General features: G+C 37.6%; 1 protein-coding gene across 1 annotated transcript in view; it reads left to right on the top strand.

Annotated features, from left to right (window-relative positions):
- The window catches only part of C9 (complement C9), a 100679-nt gene that overhangs the window by 12252 nt on the left and 70753 nt on the right, over positions 1 to 17674 (top strand). The window contains exons 2-4 of the mRNA XM_037799242.1: positions 8990 to 9092; positions 9503 to 9647; positions 9909 to 10056. Of these exons, the coding sequence (XP_037655170.1) occupies positions 8990 to 9092; positions 9503 to 9647; positions 9909 to 10056 (396 nt within the window). The remainder of the gene's footprint in view (positions 1 to 8989; positions 9093 to 9502; positions 9648 to 9908; positions 10057 to 17674) is intronic.

The following is a 17674-nucleotide window of genomic DNA, read 5'->3' as shown; positions in this document are numbered from 1 at the left end:
CCTGGGATAGCTCATTTCTTTAAGTGCAAAGAAATACCATTGATTTTTGTGTGTTGATCTTATATCCTACCTGTTTTAGTTTTCAAAAGCTACCAAAAAACAATATACCAGACATAGCTTGGCTTTTACAATGGGAATTTATTTGCTTACAAATTTACAGTTCTAAGTCCATGAAAATGTCCACATTAAGACATCAACAGGAACAATACCTTCTCTGAAGAAAGGCTGCTGTCATCTGGTGTTCCTCTGTCATATAGCAAGGCATTTGACCAACTTCTGCTGGTCCTTCGCTCCCAGGTCTCATTGCTTTCAGCTTTTCGTTCCAGTGGCCTCCTTTCTAAGCTTCTGTGTGTCCTCTCTTAGCCTTTCTCTCTGTCAGCTCCTGGCTTCAGTGGCTCTATCAGCTCCTCTGGGGTTTTTCTTTGTAAACTCTCTCCAAACTTCTCTGGGTGTTTCTGTCTCTGAGCTCTCTGGGTGTTTCTCTCTTTTATCCTCATAAAGGACTCCAGTAAAGGATTAAAACCCACCTTGAATTGGGTGGGTCACATCTCAATTGAAACAACCTAATCAAAAAAATCCCACCCACAATAGGTCTACACCCACAAGAATGGATTTAAAGAACATGGCCTTTTCTAAGGTACATAGCCTCAAACAAGCACACTGCCACTTTGCTGAAGTCATTTATTACTCAAGTAACTTTGTTGATGTATTTTCATGGTTTTCTAAATATGGAACATGTCATCTGCAAATAATGACAGCTTTACATCTTCCTTTCCAATTTGGATGCCTTTTATTTCTTTTTCTTGCCTAATTGCTCTAGTTAGAAATTCTAACACAATGTTGAATAGCATGGTGACAGTGGGCATCCTTGCCTTGTTACTGATCTTAGAGGGAAAGCTTTCAGTCTTTCCCCATTGATTATGATGCTAGCTGTGGATTTTTCATATATTCACTTTATCATACTGAGGAAGTTTCCTTCGATTCCTACCTTTTGAATTGTTTTTATCATGAAAGGATGCTGAATTTTTTCAAATTTCTTTTCTACTTCAATCGAGATGACCATGTAATTTTTTCCTTTTGATTTGTTAATGTGTTGTATTACATTGATTGATTTTCTTGTGTTGAACCACCTTGCATAGAATAAAACCCATTTCGTTATGGTGTAAAATTCTTTAAATATGCTGTTGGATTTCATTCGGAAGTATTTGTTGAGGATTTTTGCATTTATATTCATTAGAGAGATTGGTTTGAAGTTTTTTTAAAGTATCTTTATCTGGCTTTGGTATTAGGGTGATGTTGGCTTCACAGAATGAGTTATAGGTAATGTTTCCTCCTCTTCAATTTTTTGGAAGAGTTTGAGTAGGAATGGTGCTAATTCTGTTTGGAACGCTTGGTAAAATTTGTCTGTGAAGGCTTTCAGTCCTGGGCTTTTCTTTTTTGGCAGGTTTTTAATGTCTGATTCAATCTCTTTACTTGAGATTTATTTGTTGAGGTCTTCTATTTCTTTTCAAGTCAGTGTAAGTTGTCTGTGTATTTCTAGGAAGTTGTCCATTTCATCTAAATTTTCTAGTGTTTTGGCATACAGTTTTTCATAGTATCCTCATGATCTTTTTTATATTTCTTCAGTGTCTGGGGTTATGCCCACCCCCCTGCAGTTTCTGATTTTATTTATTTTCAACTTTTCTCTTTTTTGTTAGTCTAGCTAAGGGTTTGTCAATTTTATTGATCTCTCAAAGAACCAGCTTTTGGCTTTATTTTTTCTCTCCATCATTTTTTATTCTCCACTTCATTAATTTCTGCTCTAATCTTTGAAGTTTCTTTCCTTCTGCTTGCTTTAGGATTAATTTGCTATTCTTTCTCCAGTTTCTCCAGTCGTTCAGTTAAGTCACTGGTTTTTTCTTCCTTTTTAATGTAAGCATTTAGGGCTATAAATCTCCCTCTCAGTACTGCCTTCCCTGTTTTGAGACATTGTGTTCTCATTTTCATTTGTCTCAAGAGATTTACTGATTTATCTTGCAATTTCTTCTTTGACCTACTGATGTCTAAGAGTGTGTTGTTCAACCTCCATATATTTGTGTATTTTCCAGTTGTCAATTTGTTATTCATATGCAGCTTCATTCCATTATGATCAGAGAAAGTGCTTTGTATAATTTCAATATTTTTAAATTTATTAAGACCTGTATTGTTCCCTAGTATATGGTCTATCCTGGAGAATGTTCCATGAGCACTTGAGAAGAATGTATGTCCTGCTTTCTTGAGGTGCAATGTTCTATATATGTCTGTTAGGTCTAGCTCATTTATCATATTATTTAGGTTCTCTGTTTCCTTCTTGATCCTCTGCTTAGATGTTCTATCTATTGGAGAGAGTGGTGTGTTGAAGTCTCCCACAGTTATGGTTAATCTGTTACTCCCTTCAATCTTGCCAGTGTTTGCCTCATACTTTGGGGCATCTTGATTAGGAACATAAGTATTTATGATTGTTATTTCTTCTTGGTGAATTGCTCCTTTTATTAATATATAGTATGCTTCTTTATCACGTAACATTTGTACATGTAAAGTCTGTTTTGTCTGTGTTTTGTCTGATATTAGTATAGCTACCCTAGCTTTTTTTTTTTTTTTTGGTTATTGCTTGCACGGAACATCTATTTCACTTGCAAACTATTTTTATCTTTGGCTCTAAAATGTGTCTCTTGTTACTAGCATATGGATGGATTGTATTTTTTAATCCATTGTGCCAATCTGTGTCTTTTGATTGGGGAGTTTAATCCATTAGCATTCAAAGTTATCACTGTAAAGGCAGTTCTTATTTCAGCTATCTTAACCTTTGGTTTTTATTTGTCAGATCTATTTTTTTCTCTCCTTTTATCCTTATTAGTAAGGATATTTGTTATCCTTACTAATACTCTTCAATTCTGTACCCTCCTCCAGACCTCTTTCTCTTGCCTTTTCTTTTCAGCCAGCAGAAATCCCTTTAGTAGTTCTTGTAGGGTCAGTCTCTTATTAATGAAATCTCTCAGCTTCTGTTTATGTGAATATTTTAAATTCTCCCTCATTTTTGAAGGACAGCTTTGCTGGATAGAGAATTATTGGCTGGCAATTTTCTCTTTCAGTATCTTAAATATATCATACCACTGCCTTCTCACCTTCATGGTATCTGATGAGAAATCAGCCCTTAGTCTTATTTGGCTTCCTTTGTATGTGGTGAATCACTTGTCTCTTGCTGCTTTCAAAATTTTCTCTTTCTCTTTGGCATTTGACAGCCTGATCAGCATATATCTTGGAGTGGGTCTATTTGGATTTATTCTGTTCGGAGTATGTTGGGCTTCTTGGATTTGTGTATTTATGTCTTCTATAAGTGTTGGAATTTTTTCAGCCATTATTTCTTCAAATATTCTTCCTAGCCCTTTTCTCTTCTCCTTCTGGGATACCCATGATGAGTATATTTCCATGCTTTGCTTTGTGAGTCATTTCCCCAAGACCCTCCTCAATTTTTTTTCCATTTTTTTCTTCCATTTGTTCTTTTGTCTGTTTGAATTCAGTAGCTCTGTTTTCTAGCTTGCTGATTCTTTCTTCTGCCTCTTCAAATCTGCCATTGTCTGTCTCCATGTATTTTTAATTTCATCTACAATGTCTTTTATTTCCATAACATCTGTTATTTTTTATACATTCTTTAAAATTCTTCTTTATGCTCTTCTAGTGTCTTTTTAATATCCTTTATATCATTGTACACATTTTCTTTCATTTCTTTGAATAGATTCAGAATATTTGTTTGAACATCTTTGATTAGTTGTTCCAGATTCTGTGTCTCATCCAACTTTTTTCATTTGTTCCTTTGATTGAGCCATTTCTTCTTCAGTTTTGGTGTGCCTTGTGATTTTTTTTGCTGATATCTGGTCATCTGATTATCTTAAGTTGTCTATTCTGAAAGTTGGTTTCTCTCTGTTGTCTAGGACTTAGTTGTTGCCTGGGTTTGTATTAAGGCACTACTTTGCCAGTTGTGTTATCCATATTTCTCAGCCCAAACAGGGCCAGGTACCCATACAAGGGGAGTAGACCAGCCCCAGTGGGCTTGGGATAGGGTCTGGAGAGGCTCTGAAAAGCTTTCCCCTGCACTTTCTGGTCTGCCCAGCAGAAGAGACTCTTCAGTTCCTTAATCATCCTCAGAAACTGTTTACCTCCTGGAGCCCCACAGCTTCTGATCAAGTAGATCTAGAACTGTGGGGTTCCTGTGCCTTCACTTTGCCAGCTAAACTCTGGCTCAGTGTTGGGATTTGTCCCCTTCTGTACTTGTGGCAGAGGACTCCCACAGCTGCCCCAGGTTGCAGCCATCCCTAAGGCAAGGATAGGGCTGCCTACTGCTATCTCGCTCAAGATTGGGAGATGGGCACCAGGATCCATAACTGGAATTATAATCACTGTACATGTTTTCTCAGACTCTTCATCCCTTACTGGCCTGGGCCTTGAAATGTCTTCCCCTGCCCTCCAGGTCCCCAAACCGTTGATTTGGGTATTTTCTACCTGGCTACCTGCTGCTTTGGGGGAAGATTTTGCAGTTCCCTCCATAATCTTTCATTTGGAAGCTCTTTCTTACTGCCCTTTTGTATTCTGCCATCCCCAGTGGCTTCAGTACTGCCTTGGGTCTCTGTGGGCTTGGGTCTCTGTGTCTGGATATAGGTGGGGATCTTTCCCACTGCTGTGAGAGATTTTATAATCTGTGTCCTCAGTGGGAGGTGGGAGGGATCCCAACTGCTGCTTCTGGGTACTTCCTGAGCTGCATGAGACCAAATGAGGGGGAGGGGGTCTGGCTGGTCTGGGGCAGAAGTTTCCTACCTAATACTTTTTTTCTTTAATTCGGAATTAAATTAAATTGTGGAACCCTTCTCCAGTCTTTACCTTCCTCCAGAGTTCTGAACCAGTGAGAAATGTCCTTTGTTTCACTAAATCTCTTGGGAGAGGTTTTCAGTAGCTGTTTTATGTAGCCATATTGGTGAACACATTCTCTTTGCATAACCTATTATTCCCTCCTAATAATTTCCATGAATTCTGCCTTTATTGTACCTGGCTCCTGGCCAAACAGCCAGGTGTTAAAACAATTTTGTTTATTTTTCCATAATTTGATATCATTTATGTGGAAGCTTAAAATAGATCCAGGAAAGAACCATTGTGTCCAATTGATGCACATTACCTGGAGCTGCTATATTAAAAAAAAAAAAAAAAAAATCCCTATTAGCTTATTGTATCTCAAAATGTCTAAACATCATGAGGCTATTACATGCAGAAATTACTGAATAAGCCTAGCTAATTTCAAAGAGAAGTCAAGTTGGCAAAAAAAGAGGCAACATGGTAGTGGGGGATTGGGGTGGCAAAAAACAGGCATAGGTGTGTACAAGACCACAAGATTAAGGATTTATTTCTCCTTCATTCACTTTTTTCAGTTCATTATTTACTTATTCATTCAAAAAATACTTACCGAACACCTACTAGGTTCTGGACACTTGATACACAAGCTACACAAGGAAGAATAGTTCTCAACATACAGATAATTTCGCCTACAGCATAAAATTCTATTAGTTTGGGAATCATGGATTTTTAGTTTTTGGGTTTTTGTTTTGTTTTGTTTTGTCTTGTTTTTTGCATATCATTACAGCAAATAGCAACCAATTAATAAATATTTTATGAATGAATAAATGAGTGAGTAAATAAATAAATTGAATGCAGCATGTCATTGCAGAAGTGCTTATGGGATAAGGAAGAACAAGATTCTGTAAAAGCATATATATAGAAAATTAAATTAGACTAGGAGATTAGGGAAAGTTATCAGAAAAGAAAACTATGTCCAAGATGAGGTTAGTGTAGTGAATAGAGAATAGTATAGTTAAAATGACTTGTCTTGGGAATTTACAGTTCAGTGTGGCTGAAGTTTAGATGGAGAAAGGTAAAGTTGGAGAATTAGGGAGGAGTTAGGCCATGTAGATCTCTCTAGGCCATGTGTGTTAGTTTCCCATTGCTGCTGTAACAAATGATCACAAATTTAGAAGCTTAAAATAACACAAATTTATTATCTTACAGTTTTAGAGATCTGAAGTTCAAAATGGGTCCCACAGTGCTAAAATCAAGGTGTAAGCAGAGCTGTGTTCCTTTCTGGGGGTTCTAAGGAAGATTCCCTTTCATTGCCTATTCCAGTTTGCTAAAGCTGCCAGAATGAATATACCAGAAATGTATTGCATTTAAATCCTAAAACCCAGAGGCAATAGGCTCTTCATAAGCATCAATCAGATGTGTCTCCTTTTCCCACAAAGTTAACACCCCTTTTCAACAAGAACAAGTTAGGGTGGTCACTACCTAGATATCCCTGAAGATTGGAACAGTGATTAAGCTAGAGGAAGGGATAGCAACAGACAAGATGGCCTTTAATGAAGGATTATGAGTACTGAATATCTATATAATTTTCTTTTTCTTAGTTGCTAGGTTGTTAGACTAGCTAGAATAAAAGGACTGAAATGGTAACTGTAACCCATAGCATTCTTTGAAATTTGCTCTATAGCTACTTGTTAAATTATAATTTGAAAGTTATCACCTTTTTGTATATATGTTATATTTCACAATAAGGAAATAACTGAAACTATGGTACTGTAATGCATAACATTTTGGAACCATACTTGTTAAATCATACTTTGAAAGTTATTACCTTTTTGCATACGTATTATATTTCACAATAAGGAAATAACTGAAACTGTGGAACTATAATCCATAACAGTCTTTGAAATTTGCGCTCTAACTTCTTGTTAAGTTATACTTGGAAAGTTATCACTTCTTTGTATATATGTTATATTTCACAATAAAAAATATGATTAAAAAAAATTAAGGCATTAACCAGATGATACCTTCTCTGAAGAAAGGCCAATGGCATCTGGGGTTCTTCTATCATATGGGAAGGCAGGTGGCCAGAGTCTGCTGGTCCTCTACTGAGTTTAGCTTCTTGTTTCCATGGCTTTCTCCAAAATGTCTCTGGGCTTCTATCTTGGCTTTCTCAACTCTCTTCAAAATGTTTCTGCCTTTTATCCTCTCATAGAGGAGCCTAGAAAGGGGATTAAGACCCACCCTGAATGGGCAGGGTCACATCTCCAGGGAAACAACCTAATGCAAGGGTGCCACCCACAATAGGTCTGCTCCCACAAGGCTGGATTAAAAGAATGTAGTCTTTTCCAGGGTACATAACAGATCCAAACCAGCACATTGCCCGTCCCAGCTCATTCCTTGGATCGTGGTCCATTCCTCCAACTTCAAAGTCAGCAACAGCCCAGTGCTGGTTTGAAACTGTTATGGACCTGAGAAGAGCCATGATCTTTTAATCCAATCTTGTTGAGTGGAATCTTCTGATTGAAAGTTTCCATGGAGATGTGACTCACTCAACGGTGGGTGAGACCTTTTGGTTAGACCATTTCCATGGAGGTGTGGCCCTGCCCATTCTGGGTGGGTCTTAATTAGATCACTGGAGTCTTTTAAGGGAACTGACGGGGGGAAGGTGTTCAGAGAAGCTGAGAGAGACAGTTTGGAGAAAAGTTAAGAGATGACACAAGCCCAGACGCTTAGAAAGAAATGTCCTGGGAGAACAAGCAGAGATACACAGAAGCTGAGAGAGTGAAGCTAAGAGGACCCCCAGATGCTTAGAGGCACAGGAGCTAAGAGAGACAGAAGGCTAGAGATATTTTTGCAGCAAGCCATTTTGAAACCAGAACCTGGGAGCAAAGGACCAGCAGACACCAGCCATGTGCCTTCTCTGCTGACAGAGGTGTTCCGGATGCCATCAGCCTTTCTTTAGTGCAGGTATTCTCTTGCTGATGCCTTAGTTTGGACACTTTCATGACCTTAGAACTGCAAATCTGTAACCTAAAAAAAGACCTTTATAAAAGACAATCCATTTCTTATATTTTGCACAACGGCAGTATTAGCAAACCAGAACAAGCCCCTTCATACTTCGAATTTCTTCTGCCTCTTCAGTCTTTGCATCTCACTGACCCACACTGCTGCATCCCTCTTCTGCTTTGAAGGTCCATGCAATTAGAATGGATTTGGAATGGGCCTGCCACGATAATCCTCCCTTCATCACATCTTCAAAGTCTCTGTTGCTGTGTACAGTAATCTTTGACAGGTTCTGGGGATTAGATTGTGGACAATTTTGGGAGTGGGGCATTATTCTGCTTTCTACACTATGTTAGTTATTTGGACTTTATCAAAAGAGCACTGGGAAGTTACTGAAAGTTTTTCAGTAGATTCTTGTTGGAGGCGTCTAGGTTTTTTTTGTTGTGGTGGTGGTTTGTGTCATTGATGAGGTAATTATACAAGGTCCCATGGCAACCAGAAGAGATCCAAATGGTTAACAAGGAGAGATAGAAAAGTTCAAAGACAGAAATGTGCTCCCAGGCATTGGATCTGGAGGAGGAGAAGAGGCCACAGTGCCAAAATATATGATGGTAAGTCTCAGAGAGATCAGGAATAAGTGTTAAAGGGGATGTGAAGTGGTAAGGATAGCCAGTTTAGGACATATGGAATACAGGGATGGAAAAGCTTAATTTATGAGGTACTTGCTACAGGAAAGGCTGGAGCACCTGGATTAAATTTGCAAGAGAACCTGGCAACTCAAGGCTTTGCCAGACTCTCTGAGGGATATGAAGAAAGTGAAACAAGGTTTCTAGCTTCAGTGAGTTTATTATCTGGTTGGAAATATAAGTTTAATTGGTGTAAAACACCTAGGAAGATGCTTTGCTAGTTTCCCACATCACTGTTATTATTGTTGTTACATTGAAAGTTAAATAGTACAATACAAGAATTAAATGAAAAGTTGAAGATACACAACAGTATGTGATCAAGTGTGAAATGAGAGTTATAGTAAAAACTAAGTACCCAGCTTTATAGGAGGAAAAAATGGTAAATAAATTAAAATAAAATTTCTTATTTTATTATAAATTGTCGTGTTCTGTTACGTTAGTGATCCAGAGCCAATACAACAGGATGATACTCCATTGCCCACAGACTGCAGGATGAGCCCGTGGAGTGAATGGTCGCAATGTGATCCTTGCCTCAAGGAAATGGTAAGCATTCATTCCCATTCCTTTCTGGCTTCCCCAAACAGAAACTGTATTGTTGGCATCTCCACGGAGATGACTGTGAAGCAGTGACTCCTCCCTGAGGAATTCCCAATCCAGAAAGAGAGATAAACATCCAAAAGGACAGAACTAACCTTGCAGGGCAACCTGAATGTTGCACAGTACAGTAAATGAGTGTCGGAAGAAATCATTTTCTGGATAAGATGACTGCAAATCACCACATGTGAAGTGATACTTTAAGCAACAGTGGTGACTGCTTTCACCTTTTTGCATCTTAAGACCATCGAAAATTTGGGTTTAAAGGCATGCAGTGTTGTGGTGATATGGATGCAGTTTTAAGTCATGATCCTTTCTTGGCATTAGAAATCCTAACCTTTCCAGTTGGTTTTGTGCAGTATCGCTCAAGGAGAATTGAGGCCTTTGGCCAATTTAATGGGAGAAAGTGTACTGAGTCTCTGGGAGACAGAAGACAGTGTGTACCCACTGAGGTCTGTGAAGAAGCTGAAGATGACTGTGGAAATGACTTTCAATGCAATTCAGGTACTCCTGGTGCCCCAGGTATTCATCGTGGGTTTCTGTGTGCATGCATCAGTGAAAAGAAATAATCATGCTAGTAGATATTCATATTTCCAAATGATAGGGTACCACAAAATGGGTCATCTATACATTGTATCCAAAAAATTAAAATGTTTCTGTCTGGTCCTTTGCCTTCAACTTTAAACTGCATTTGATGACTTCAGAAAGAAAGAAAGAGAAAATGTGACGTTAGACACACAACATCTTTCCTGATTTTGGTTGTAGGTAGATGCATAAAAAAGCAACTTCTGTGCAATGGTGACAATGACTGTGGAGACTTTTCCGATGAAGATAACTGTGAAAATGATCCCCTCCGCCCCTGCCGTGACAAAGTGATAGAAGAGTCAGAGCTGGCCCGAACAGCAGGCTATGGGTCTGTATTCCACTTGAATTTTTCTAGATGAAAATGAGGAAAAAGGATCCCCATCTCTGCTGCTTTGATAGAGTGGTACAGAGAGTAGGCAATGGAAATATACTCTGCTTGAATTACTTTAGCACCTGAAAGAGAATAAGCACTAAATAAGTATCTTAGGACCATTTGAACAAACAGCCTGAATAGACTAGACAATTAGGATGTTAGGGGATTACTTCTGAGCCCAGAAGGAGATAAAATACCTCATTTATGAACCTCTGAAAGACCTTAGCAACATCGAAGTGCCATGTGAATACTTGAAATTGAATTGCCCATAATGAATTTGCTGGCAAATTGACTCGGCCAGAGACACAGCTATTCCCACATCCAGCAGTATTTTGACAGAAATGGTACTTGGCTTTATTTCATCAGTTATAATGTAATGTGTCTCTTCATCCTCATGGTCCCCATGCCAAGTATATAGTAGGTGCTCAATAAATACTTGTTGAATGGAGAAATCAATGAATTAATTAAATAATAACCATCTATGAATAAAAGCTTTCTAAAATATTGTCCATCAGCATCAGGTAAGGCTATAACTAGATCTCTGGGAAGAAATTCAGGGACAGGACTCCAGTCCTGAGAATGGGGATAAGGACAAGAAAGATGATGGGTGTGATGGTAACAGCAAGATAGAGGAACTTGGGTAGTGGTTCTTAACTAGAGGTGATTTTGTCCTGCAGGGGACATTTGGCAATGTCTGGAGACAGTTTTGGTTGTCACAACTGAGGGTAGAGACCAGGGGTGCTGATAACCACCCAAGAATGCATAGGACAGCTTGATCCAAAATGTCAGCAGTGCTGACAATGAGAAACCCTGGGCTAAGACACTAGGCAGTTCCCAAGGTACAGTTCTTCTGTATCAGGTTTGGACAAGAATGGAAACGTCTCTTCTCTCTAGGCTGGACAAAACTTCCACTTCTTCAACCTCAATAAGAAAAAAATTCCAGGATATCACAAGTCAAGCACCAGTTAAAGCAGCTCACTCACCCTTTATTCACTTTCACAAACCTTATCCAAGTAGCATTCAAACATTACCCCCAGTGCCTTTTTGACCCTCAGCCTACGGGTAGGAATCTTGCATCAACTGGATGCTCGGGCCCCAGTGGTAGGCAGGCCCTCTCAGCAACTAGCAGTAAATGGTAAAGGTGTTTCCAAAATTTTATAAACAGGTGTACGCATGCTCAAATGAATTCTGATTCTTGATGCTTTCCTCAGGGAGAGATTGTGAGTCCATGGTGAAAGCCCGTTACTAATTTATTTTACTTTATTTGAGATCCAAGAAATAGTTTTCTGTCTAATCTAAACAAAAGGGCTTGAAGCAGAGAATTACATGTGTTATTTATTCTCACTCAATGCAAATTTGCTGCTTGCCTTATACGAAAAGAATACAGAAATCTTGGCCCACTTTACTGAAAACAACTGTTCTTAATCTATTATTCTCCTATTTTGGGGGGAAAAATTGAATAACATTTGTCAGGGAGCTTCATAATGAGGCATCCCAGAGAGCTGGCAGAGACTAAACACCTACTATTTTACCACCATCAGGGTTGGTGTTGGAGAATATCACAGAGCTGAGCCTTAAAGGCTTAGTAAGAGATTGGAGACCCCACTATGAAGAGAGATTAGCTGTCCACATGGGCAATGAGCTAGACACTGATGGGATCAGTCTGTCTACATTTTTAATTAAATTCCTGTTTACCATGAGCAATAACCTACAACAAGCTTTCATATAACCAGTTGTTCTATGATAACTTTCATTGCATAATTCTTTGTACTTTTCAAAATTTCTCTAAATATTTCACCTCTAAAGATTTCCATATTGATCCTGTGAGATTTTTAGGGGAGAAACTATATTCATTTTACAAATAACTGAGTGACATAAATAAGGCCATTTGGCTATTTAGTTTCCAGCAAAACTAAAACTCAAGTTTCTGTATCTTATACACAATTGTACTTTTTCCACATGCTACCTAACCTTCTTCTCCCCCGACCTCACCAAACCCACATCACTTCCCCAATATCATACAAAACCTAAAAGTTCACACCTTTACTCCAAAACAAGCTAACCTTAAAAAAATGAAACTCCTCAAGAAGCCATTTATTACCTGGATAATTGAATTAAGAGTACAGAAAAGTAATATATAAATAAGTAATATAAATGTATCTAAGAGTAGATTTCAAAACAACATGTTTTATTACAGTTTTGCTATTCTTCAGCACAGTTAATATTATATATTTATTTGCTGTAAAACCCCTTTATTGTTATATTGGACTATGGAACTATATGTGAAATAGAGGCAATAGGAATAAACATAATCATAGCAACATGATTATAAACAGCTTTTACATAATTCATCTGGAAAGCCTCCATAAATCTTATCGGCAGTCACATACAGTAAGATTCCTTTACATATGAAAGCCATAAGCTCTCATGGCAATTAAGCGATACTGTCTTTTCATTTGAAGGACTCTCTCATTTGAATTCTTATTCCAGGAGAACTAAGTTGCATGACAAATATTTCAACCTCTTGTCTTCTAGGTATCTGAGATTTTTCAGAAGTTTTTAGGGAAATCCTCCAACCCATCTTGCATTCATTGAAAAACATAAATCCAAGCCAGATGTAAACTATGTACAATATGCAAGGCATTACGTTTTTGTACGTGCTCTAAGCATAACACCACTTTCGTGTAGGGGACTTTCACTTCAGTTCACCTGGTAAACTGGAACTGCCTGTGGTTCTAGGTGCAGGTGTGAAAACAGACATCTCTAAGTGCTGCCAAAGAACACGTATTTTTTTTATTTCCTAAGTGATGACATTCCATCCATGAGAAGTTTTTGTGTTTCTTGGCAGAAGAAATTGGCTCATTCTAGACTAGACTTGCTGTCTCTGTAGTAGTGGAACCAAGTCAAGAGTTTTGAAACATTTCTTCCTTAGTTGCGCTTTGTTCTGTAGATCAGTTTCACTGGAACTTTTCAGATGGATCCAACCAATTGGTCAATTTGTTATTCTGTAAAACAATAACCCTCAAACTGAGCTATGCCTACTATAGGGAACACAGGGTCTTTCCAGAGGGAAATAGTTTCCAAAGGGAATAGTTTTTAAACTACACATGTACTTCCATGTGTACATTTTTTTTCCATGAAACTGACATGAAACTGTCAATTCATTTTTCTTTCTCACGTCTCCTTTTACAACCACCTACCTCCCACTGTCCAAAAGATGAATACACCCTCATCTTACTATAGGGTCTAAAACCTGGAAACAATTCCAAATATTAGCACTCAGCTGGACTCTAATGACGTGTAAGTTAGGTGCTGTGGTCAGCCAATCGTGGTTCCCAAAGACATGTCCATATTCTAATCCCAGGAACCTGTGAATATTACCTTTGACGGTAAAGGGTCTTTGCGGATGTATTTAAATTAAGGATCTGAGATGAGATGGTTCTGGATTATCCAGTGGGCCCTAAATGCTACACGGGTGTCCTTACAAGAGAGAGGCAGGGGAGATTAGACACATGCACAGAAGAGGAGGAGCAGCATGGCCCTGGGGGCAGAGCCTGAGGTGCTGCCCCTGGCAGGCACCAGAAGCTGGAAGAGGCAAGGAATGGGGTCTTCCCTAGAGCTTCCGGAAGGGGCACAGCCCTGCGACCCCTTGATTTGGACTCAGTGAATTTGATTTTGCACTTGTGGTCTCCAGAACTGTGAGAGAGTATACATTCCTATGGTTTTACGCCACCAAGTTTGTGGTAATTTGTTACAGTGGGTACAGAAAGCTCATACAGGTGGTCTCCAATTATTTTTTTCAACAAAATTGGAAGATGTCATAATCAATTTGGCAGATAATTAGCCATGAAAGTAATTTCTGGTGAAAGAACACTTATGTGATTTTCTTTTATATATAATTGAGAGGAAAGTCCGAGACTTGAGTGACATTGCTATAACAAAATTCCTTCCATTTTTATCTACTCACTAAAGTGAATAAAGTTTCTCAGCATTTAGGTTTGTAAAATAAAAATTATGACTAAAATTGATGCTGAATTCAGTCTCTTCCCAGCAATTAGAAATACACAACCATGGATACAAGAACTAACTAATTAACTAAAAGGAGAATTCCATCCATTTTACTGAGGATTCATTTCCAACAAAACTTTATGTATATTTAATAATTATTTTTAAAATTTAAAATTCATGTTGTTTTGATTGATTATATATTACTAATAATGATTGCTCAATCCAGAGGAAAATTTTTAATACTTAGAGCCTATAGTCAAAGGATATTTATTATTTAAAAATTTCAATTAATATCTTTTTAGTACAGAAAAATGTGACAGGGTGATCAATAAAATCTTTCAAGTATAAAAATACATTATATTTGGATTATGGTGATGGAAGCACAACATTGTGAATGTAATTAACAGTACTGAATTACATATTTGAATGTGGTTTAAAGGAAACTTTTAGGTTCTAAAAAGTAAAAATCTAGAATAAAGATTTTAAAAACCCATGGAACTGTACAACACAGTGAACCCTAAGTTAAACCAAGAACTATATTAATAGTACAGTTATTAAAATGTGCTTTTATCAGTTGTAACAAATACACCATATTAATTAATGCAAAGTGTTAATAGTAGGGTGGTATGTAAGAATTCTATATTTTATGCATGATTGCTCCCACAACTTTTCTATAAAAAATTTTTAATTAAAAAATACATCTATTGTGTTAAAATTCCATGGAATAGAATTATAATTCAAGAATAAAAGGGAATACTATAAAAGTTTCTGGTCATTAAAGAAATGCAAATGCTGCAGTGATTTATACCCACCATCACTACAGCATTTATGTTCAATTGGATTAATTTTTAAGTGGTGAAATAGTTATATTTTTAAATATATATATTTACAGCATGCTGGGGAATTACATCCTTTGAAACTATTTAAACTTAAAATGAAAAATTGTAAACATCAGACTAAAAATGTGCAGGGAGGCCTAGTTTATCAGACTCTCCAACAGGGTGTTCAAGCAGAAAACTTGAAGACCACTACCTGAGAGCTCGCTATGTACACTTCCACCTCCGAGCTCTTTTGTCCACTATTCCTCCTGCTCAGAATGTCATCATCACAACCACACCCCATTCTAGCCCATCCCAATTTTACCCACCTTCCAAAGCCCAAATCAAATCCTACTTCTTTCATTGATTTCAATTGCGTTTTCCTGGGCTGAATTCTCATTTTATTTTTTAATTTTTTTAAATTTTTTTTTAATTTTTTAAATTTTATCAAAAAATTAAAAAACAAACAATAAGTAAAATATTTCAAACAAAACAAAACAAAGGAATAAGAAAAACAGCCTAAAATAACTACATTGCTTCTAACATGTTCCTACCCTGCCCCAAGAAAACTAACAAACCTTAACCAAACAAAGGAATAAGAAAAACAAATAACCTAACATAACTACATTGCTTCAAACATGTTCCTACCATACCCCCCAAAAATTAACAAGCCATAGTCATTCCTGAGCATTCCCATAACATTAAGATTACCCTCCATAATTTATCTGTTCTTGTTAGATTATCATTCCCCCTTCACTAGTTGCTGTCTATCGCTAGGTCCCCTACATTGTACAACATAGAACATTTATTTTACATTTTTCATAGAGTTCACATTAGTGATAACATACAATATCTCTCTTTTTGTGTCTGGCTTATTTCACTCAGCGTTATGTCTTCAAGATTCATTCATGTTGCCATATGTTTTACCACCTCATTCCTTCTTACTGCCACATAGTAGTCCATTGTGGTATATACCACATTTTGTTTATCCACTCATCTGTTAAAGGACATTTGGGTTGTTTCCATCTCATGGCAATTGTGAATAATGCCGCTAGGAACATTGGTGTGCAAATATCTGTTCGTGTCACTGTTTTCAGATCTTTCGGGTATATACCAAGACCTACCTCTTCTAAAACTCTTTTGAATGACCCTCCTTTGGTTATCTCTTCCTCTTGGGAACCTGTACAGCACTTTCCTGTACCACTTATCTGGCACAAGCGTATTCTTCCTTGGACTGTTTCTTGAAATTGGTGGTTGCATGTCCAAATCCCTAATTTGAATGTAATTTTCTTGAGAGTAAAAACTGTGTTATTAACTGTTTTAGTATCACTTACTGTTTATTACAAATAACTATACTCTACATAGACATATAGTAGGCATCTAAGAGTTAGTCATCATTATAAACAAAGGTTGATTTCACCATTCACTGATTGTGAAGTGATACAGGTGCTGTGTTAATGCAGATACACAGGTAGATGGAGTTTGCTATTTAATAGAAAGGACGTAGTGGGGTCTTAAGAGGCAAACATAGATTGATCATTTACAATGTTATGTATCTTTGGGTTGGGGTTGCAACAAAACATTAATGATACAAAAATAGACTTTTATTTCTCAGGTGTCTGAAAATGGCTGGGAGTCAGCTGAGTTAGTCTGGGCTGGACTGGTAGGTCTGCCACAAGCTGCAAGACTTCCCTGAGGTCCTGGGGTAGGTTGGGAAAGCCAGACTGAAGGGACAGCAGGTATTCGGCAAAAGCCTTCTCAAGGCAATGGCAGAAGTACGAGCATGCAAAAGGAGGCCCAAGAGGCCTCTTCAAGCCTAGGCTTTGAATTTGTACACTGTCACTCTCAAATGTGTGCCATTGGCCAAAGCAGGTCGCATGGCTTAGCATAAAGCTAGGGAGGAGGGAGGTGCACCTTGCACCATGGAAGGGTGCAGATGAGGGAGGAGTGAAGAATTGGGGCCAAATGTTAATCTACCATGTCATATAAAATGTTTAAGACAGTAAATCAAATACATAATGTATCTTATTGTTTTTCTCTTATTCAAGTTGGGAAGTCTAATTTTTGATCCTATGTTAGAACTTTAGGGCCACAGCATTTTCTAAGGGAGGTATTTTTGATGAGGTGGGGGAGTGAAAGGTAGTTAATTTTAACTACGTTGTCAGTTTTGAAAGATACTCAAGTATTAATTCCTTAACTTGCCTTCCATTAAAGTTGAACCACAAGGTTCATTTTCTAAATTTACTAAATTTTACCCAATTTACTAAAAATGTGCAGTTTATAGAAAGATGTTGCTTTAAACTAACTTCCTGGCAATAGGGTACTCTTTCAATTATTTTTCTTGAATTGGCAATGAGTTTAAGTAAGCCACACCCTTTGACAAATTGCCCTTGCACCCAACATCTGGATATGTAATCCAGCTCACTGGAGTTAAGGATGTGGTCTAGAGCAATGGAAGAGTTTATTGTGCCTTTGTGCCAAACTAAGTTCAAGGTATGCAGATCAGATCTCCGTATTGGCCTCACTGGTCTGGGATCATCCATATTAGGTAGAGCCTACATAGCAACAACTGTGTTTCTCCAATTAACAAAGGTGAACATCACAAAGAACTAACTGCTTCTTGTTTATACATTGCTTTTAAGCTTACAAATCAACACTTAACATTTTAAAAGCTAAACAGGATTTCTATTTTTAAAATAAAGCTTACCAAATAAAAGTAATTGGATGGGAGAAAAAAGTAGAACTTT

Source organism: Choloepus didactylus, chromosome 11 (assembly GCF_015220235.1).
Source record: "Choloepus didactylus isolate mChoDid1 chromosome 11, mChoDid1.pri, whole genome shotgun sequence".
Taxonomy (NCBI): Eukaryota; Metazoa; Chordata; class Mammalia; order Pilosa; family Megalonychidae; genus Choloepus; species Choloepus didactylus.
This window is presented reverse-complemented; position numbering and strand designations above follow the sequence as displayed.